The sequence below is a fragment of the Anoplophora glabripennis genome, unplaced genomic scaffold, assembly GCF_000390285.2.
Source record: "Anoplophora glabripennis isolate ALB-LARVAE unplaced genomic scaffold, Agla_2.0 scaffold1228, whole genome shotgun sequence".
Classification (NCBI taxonomy): Eukaryota; Metazoa; Arthropoda; class Insecta; order Coleoptera; family Cerambycidae; genus Anoplophora; species Anoplophora glabripennis.
In genome coordinates this window covers 1-7,520 of record NW_019418418.1, presented here as the reverse complement: position 1 = coordinate 7,520, position 7,520 = coordinate 1, and the positions used below count along the sequence as shown (strand labels likewise).

The 7,520-nt window shown below is 35.0% G+C and overlaps 1 protein-coding gene across 1 annotated transcript; it reads left to right on the top strand.

The window, feature by feature from the left end:
• The first annotated feature begins 4,258 nt into the window (after positions 1-4,258).
• On the top strand, positions 4,259-4,651 carry LOC108914495. The gene has a single exon (XM_018720315.1). It carries the CDS (start codon positions 4,259-4,261, stop codon positions 4,649-4,651), a length of 393 nt encoding a protein of 130 aa, XP_018575831.1.
• Positions 4,652-7,520: the final 2,869 nt, after the last annotated feature.

Genomic DNA, 7,520 nt, shown 5'->3' with positions numbered 1-7,520 from the left:
ATCATCATCATCATCATCATCATCATCATCATCATCATCATCATCATCATCATCATCATCATCATCATCATCATCATCATCATCATCATCATCATCATCATCATCATCATCATCATCATCATCATCATCATCATCATCATCATCATCATCATCATCATCATCATCATCATCATCATCATCATCATCATCATCATCATCATCATCATCATCATCATCATCATCATCATCATCATCATCATCATCATCATCATCATCATCATCATCATCATCATCATCATCATCATCATCATCATCATCATCATCATCATCATCATCATCATCATCATCATCATCATCATCATCATCATCATCATCATCATCATCATCATCATCATCATCATCATCATCATCATCATCATCATCATCATCATCATCATCATCATCATCATCATCATCATCATCATCATCATCATCATCATCATCATCATCATCATCATCATCATCATCATCATCATCATCATCATCATCATCATCATCATCATCATCATCATCATCATCATCATCATCATCATCATCATCATCATCATCATCATCATCATCATCATCATCATCATCATCATCATCATCATCATCATCATCATCATCATCATCATCATCATCATCATCATCATCATCATCATCATCATCATCATCATCATCATCATCATCATCATCATCATCATCATCATCATCATCATCATCATCATCATCATCATCATCATCATCATCATCATCATCATCATCATCATCATCATCATCATCATCATCATCATCATCATCATCATCATCATCATCATCATCATCATCATCATCATCATCATCATCATCATCATCATCATCATCATCATCATCATCATCATCATCATCATCATCATCATCATCATCATCATCATCATCATCATCATCATCATCATCATCATCATCATCATCATCATCATCATCATCATCATCATCATCATCATCATCATCATCATCATCATCATCATCATCATCATCATCATCATCATCATCATCATCATCATCATCATCATCATCATCATCATCATCATCATCATCATCATCATCATCATCATCATCATCATCATCATCATCATCATCATCATCATCATCATCATCATCATCATCATCATCATCATCATCATCATCATCATCATCATCATCATCATCATCATCATCATCATCATCATCATCATCATCATCATCATCATCATCATCATCATCATCATCATCATCATCATCATCATCATCATCATCATCATCATCATCATCATCATCATCATCATCATCATCATCATCATCATCATCATCATCATCATCATCATCATCATCATCATCATCATCATCATCATCATCATCATCATCATCATCATCATCATCATCATCATCATCATCATCATCATCATCATCATCATCATCATCATCATCATCATCATCATCATCATCATCATCATCATCATCATCATCATCATCATCATCATCATCATCATCATCATCATCATCATCATCATCATCATCATCATCATCATCATCATCATCATCATCATCATCATCATCATCATCATCATCATCATCATCATCATCATCATCATCATCATCATCATCATCATCATCATCATCATCATCATCATCATCATCATCATCATCATCATCATCATCATCATCATCATCATCATCATCATCATCATCATCATCATCATCATCATCATCATCATCATCATCATCATCATCATCATCATCATCATCATCATCATCATCATCATCATCATCATCATCATCATCATCATCATCATCATCATCATCATCATCATCATCATCATCATCATCATCATCATCATCATCATCATCATCATCATCATCATCATCATCATCATCATCATCATCATCATCATCATCATCATCATCATCATCATCATCATCATCATCATCATCATCATCATCATCATCATCATCATCATCATCATCATCATCATCATCATCATCATCATCATCATCATCATCATCATCATCATCATCATCATCATCATCATCATCATCATCATCATCATCATCATCATCATCATCATCATCATCATCATCATCATCATCATCATCATCATCATCATCATCATCATCATCATCATCATCATCATCATCATCATCATCATCATCATCATCATCATCATCATCATCATCATCATCATCATCATCATCATCATCATCATCATCATCATCATCATCATCATCATCATCATCATCATCATCATCATCATCATCATCATCATCATCATCATCATCATCATCATCATCATCATCATCATCATCATCATCATCATCATCATCATCATCATCATCATCATCATCATCATCATCATCATCATCATCATCATCATCATCATCATCATCATCATCATCATCATCATCATCATCATCATCATCATCATCATCATCATCATCATCATCATCATCATCATCATCATCATCATCATCATCATCATCATCATCATCATCATCATCATCATCATCATCATCATCATCATCATCATCATCATCATCATCATCATCATCATCATCATCATCATCATCATCATCATCATCATCATCATCATCATCATCATCATCATCATCATCATCATCATCATCATCATCATCATCATCATCATCATCATCATCATCATCATCATCATCATCATCATCATCATCATCATCATCATCATCATCATCATCATCATCATCATCATCATCATCATCATCATCATCATCATCATCATCATCATCATCATCATCATCATCATCATCATCATCATCATCATCATCATCATCATCATCATCATCATCATCATCATCATCATCATCATCATCATCATCATCATCATCATCATCATCATCATCATCATCATCATCATCATCATCATCATCATCATCATCATCATCATCATCATCATCATCATCATCATCATCATCATCATCATCATCATCATCATCATCATCATCATCATCATCATCATCATCATCATCATCATCATCATCATCATCATCATCATCATCATCATCATCATCATCATCATCATCATCATCATCATCATCATCATCATCATCATCATCATCATCATCATCATCATCATCATCATCATCATCATCATCATCATCATCATCATCATCATCATCATCATCATCATCATCATCATCATCATCATCATCATCATCATCATCATCATCATCATCATCATCATCATCATCATCATCATCATCATCATCATCATCATCATCATCATCATCATCATCATCATCATCATCATCATCATCATCATCATCATCATCATCATCATCATCATCATCATCATCATCATCATCATCATCATCATCATCATCATCATCATCATCATCATCATCATCATCATCATCATCATCATCATCATCATCATCATCATCATCATCATCATCATCATCATCATCATCATCATCATCATCATCATCATCATCATCATCATCATCATCTCTGCTCCTCATTCTAACTACGAGAATTAGCCCAGAAGTCGGAGACTTGTGCGGGAGAGGAGGCGGCATATTATTATTAAGCAGGCCGCATTTACCGCAGGAACGACTTATGTTGGTAGGCCCTAACCACCATTCAGTGGAATGAGGGAAACCCTGGAAAACCTCATTAATTAGGGGGGTGGTCAAATGCCAACCGGTGTCAATCTCTCACATTGACCCAAGCCAACATTCTTCCACCCTACCATACCTGCACAGAGGGGGCCAATCCTCCGTACAAGCATAGAAATACCCATATATTTTTTACATATTAAGAAATACCTCATTGTTCTGACACCAAAAATACATAATATTTGACGCGACCAGTTCGCTATACAGGGATAATATATTACCATGGTATAACTATAAATAGGTATGATATTGCGTATGTCGCGGCCATGTTTGATGACGTGTCATGGTGACAGGCTCCATCTCTTTTTACCGTGCGTTTCGCTTTTCGCGCCATTTATATGAACAGAAGCTGTCAGAATCTGTGACCTGTCAGAATCCGTTTAACCACAATAGATCTCCCTGCACAATATATTTACTAGCGTTTAACTGCGTTGTTTCTTTGTTAAATAGTTGTTTTATTTAGTAAGTGAAAGAAAGTAAGATAGCAGGAAAGTTTTCAAAAATTTTAAGATCCAAAAATGTAACAAGAGCAACAAAGCTAAGAGTATATGAAACAATATTAAAGCCCACAGTTATCTATGCGTGCGAGACATGGACAATGACACAGAAACTGGAGAACAAGTTGGAGATCTGGGAACGTAAAATGTTGAGGAGAATTTTTGGAGGAATTAAACTACAGAATGAATTTAGAAGAACAAATAAAGAAATAATGGAGTTGTACGGAAAGCCAGACATTGTTCAGGTGGTGAAAGCGCAGAGAGCTAGATGGCTGGGACATATTGCAAGAATGTCCAATGAAAGATGGGTTAAAAATACTTATGAGAGAAGGAGGAAAAATGAGAAGAGGACGACCGAGGAAGAAATGGTTGGACGAAGTGATATCAGATCTGAAGAAAATAGGAGTGAGGGACTGGAGGAAGGATGCGTTAGATCGAAAAAAATGGAAAAGAAGAGTGAAAGAACTCGAAGCCAAGGGCCGGTAGGCCTGTAGTGCTGTTGTATATATATTTAGTGATACGTAACAGTGATAATTATTAAAATGCGTTGTGCAGTGTTTGGGTGTAATTCAAACAATAATTGCAAAAATTAACAAAACTCACGGCAAGCGTTCCACGATAGCTAAAGCTCACCAAGGAAAGCATATCAAAACATAATATCGATGACTTTTGATCCACCAAGTTTCCTAGATACATCAGTTGTCGCCGAAGAAACTTCAGATGGTAATGATATTGCTGAGAGAGATAATGCGGAAGACAATGAGAAACTAGTTGAAAATGTAAGAGATGCAAACAAATATATTCAAGACTTTAGTAATTCACCCGCCATGCTGTATTATTTGAATCAACTTGATCCTTTACCCAGAGAATATGTTCATAAAATGATTGGAGATGTTCATAATGAGTTTGCCTTTAGATATGGTGTTAAATATGATCCCGATCATAATGAATTAAAAATTGGTAATGCAGCTCTACAATTCGATGGTAATAATTTAATTATAACGGGACTCCTGGACTCGAGTCCTGGACGAGTTAATTTTTAAGAAACATCCAGTTGGTTTCACAGAAGGTGATAGAAAAAACTACTTAGACATTGTTAAAAGAACGAATGCTAATAAAAGAAACTACTCCGAAAATGAACAAATTCAGGGTAATGGTTCCTACAAATATAAAAAAATCTTCTCCGCTTTGAATATACAACCACTAACATCGCGAAGACCTCGCAGTATAGCACCCTTAACTCGAAAGAAGTTAGGTCTTGGTATGTTAATGGACGCCTCGAATAATCCAATCGACTACGTATACTGGGACGATCCTAATGAACTTGTTGATAGATTAATGCTTTTAATTTCCTCTCAAACTGCTAGCGATACAGGTCACGTCAATGAGATCGTGTCTATTATCGAAGAGTTGCGTGAATCTAAAATTATTAAGTAAATAAGCAAAAACTTGTAGCTAAAATGACAATCGATAAATTTGGTAGATACATGTCACCCAAAGCATTTATCTGCTGATCATGATGATTTTGACGTAATATTAGAAAACATTGCAGGAAACATAATGGAGTTATATTAGAATGTTATTTTAACATTTGAGTCCACGGTCTTGTACGTACTTCGCTGGGTTTCGGTTTTGGTGGTGACGGTTAGTAACGTTACTTGTGGCCGCCCCCAGTATACTACCAACTCTAAACTGAATCTTAATTCGCAATTTCGAATTATAATTTACAATATTGATTGACGTCGCTGACGTCCCGGTTTGGACGCCTAATTTTGTGACGACCCTCGACTACTAGTTTCTCGGCGGCGGTGGTTGGCAGCCGGCGGTGGTGAGTGACGTCACAGGGACGTACTCCGGATTAAATCTTTTTGTTCGGTTTTGTCTCGGGCGCCAGTTTCCCTATCTTTTACGTGGGGGAAACTCCACGTGAACCTTACCCTCGGTTTAGAGTAAGTACTCGGGATAGCTGCAGTGAAGAAAGTTTAATTCCAGGGGTCTGTTACTTATCTTAATTTTAATCAAAGTAGTTCTCTGAGTGTAGTTATTTTCCTTTTAAAATAAACGGTCTTATCAGTGTAGGTCACAAAAAGATAGAGTGATGTACCCCGTATATTATATTTTTTGCTTATAACTCATTGCCTTGATCATAATAATAAACGTTATGAACTTAGAATATCAAGTAGAGATAAAAATTATGTTAGAGTCAGCATTTTGAATATATATATATATAAACGCTTTGTAGATTACAACCTTCAATTATAATATTGTCGTGAGATAATAAAGTTTGTACTTGCTAAACATACTTTTGAATTAATTATCCAACAAATTAATTTCACAAGTAAAACTGGCGACGAGGATCCGGGATTGTGTGTCGTTTAAACCTCTGAAGAATTTGAGTGATTTAAATAAACTTTTCTAAGTTGAAGACACCGCGATTCCACAACGAAAAACCGGGAAGTGAAAGACTGTCGATTGACGCATTGAAGTGACCGTCGATTAGAAGCTCATCTTCGAAGACAAGAATCACAACCGACCAGCCAAGGCCGTTCACTGATTGAAGACTTATCAAGAAAACAGCTGAGGCAACGACAAAAAGTAAGTCAAGCATTATTTTCCTTCCGACCTTTATTGTAATTCACCCACCTATTCTCTCTGAAATTCCTTTGAGAACAATAGGCTCGCTATTCATTGTGAATACCTAGGTTAAAGAAAACATCCAAAAAATAATTCAAGCAAAATCTCAAATCCAATTCTAGTCAAATTTTAGTTGTAAGTTTAATTTAGTACAAATTATTCCTGCAAACAATTTAGCCACAAAATTTAATTTTTATTTTTTTCAAAATTTTGAGAATATCAAGATTTAGTAAATACTTTGAATAAATTAAAAATTTCCAAATCAAATAAAATGGCTACAAGCAGAGAACAGAATCTACTTCCACCTGTAGATTATCAACTGTTACGATTATATATCGATAGTATTCCCAAATATGACGGAAATCCTTTTGGATTAAACACCTTTATAAATTCTTGCGATAACTTGGTTAATCAATTCTTTCATGCAGACAGGGATGCATTAAATACTTTCATATATCAGGCAATTTTAGGAAAATTAGTAGGCAAGGCACAAATGTTAGTAGGCTCGCGCATAGAAATTCGAAGTTGGTTTCAAGTCAAAGAAATTTTAAGATTAAATTTTGGTGACCAAAGAGACATAAAATGTTTAGAACATGACCTATTAAATTTAAGAATTTCCAAAAATGAAAATTATCACAGTTTTGGTTTAAGGTGTCAAGAATTGCGTAGTTTATTAGTCAGTAAATTAATTCATGCAAATAAAACGTTGCAAGAAAAAGAATTTTACTC

Bases quoted from the DNA above. Each gene is read 5' to 3' on its own strand.
- LOC108914495 (XM_018720315.1), top strand. From the start codon at position 4,259: ATGACACAGAAACTGGAGAACAAGTTGGAGATCTGGGAACGTAAAATG.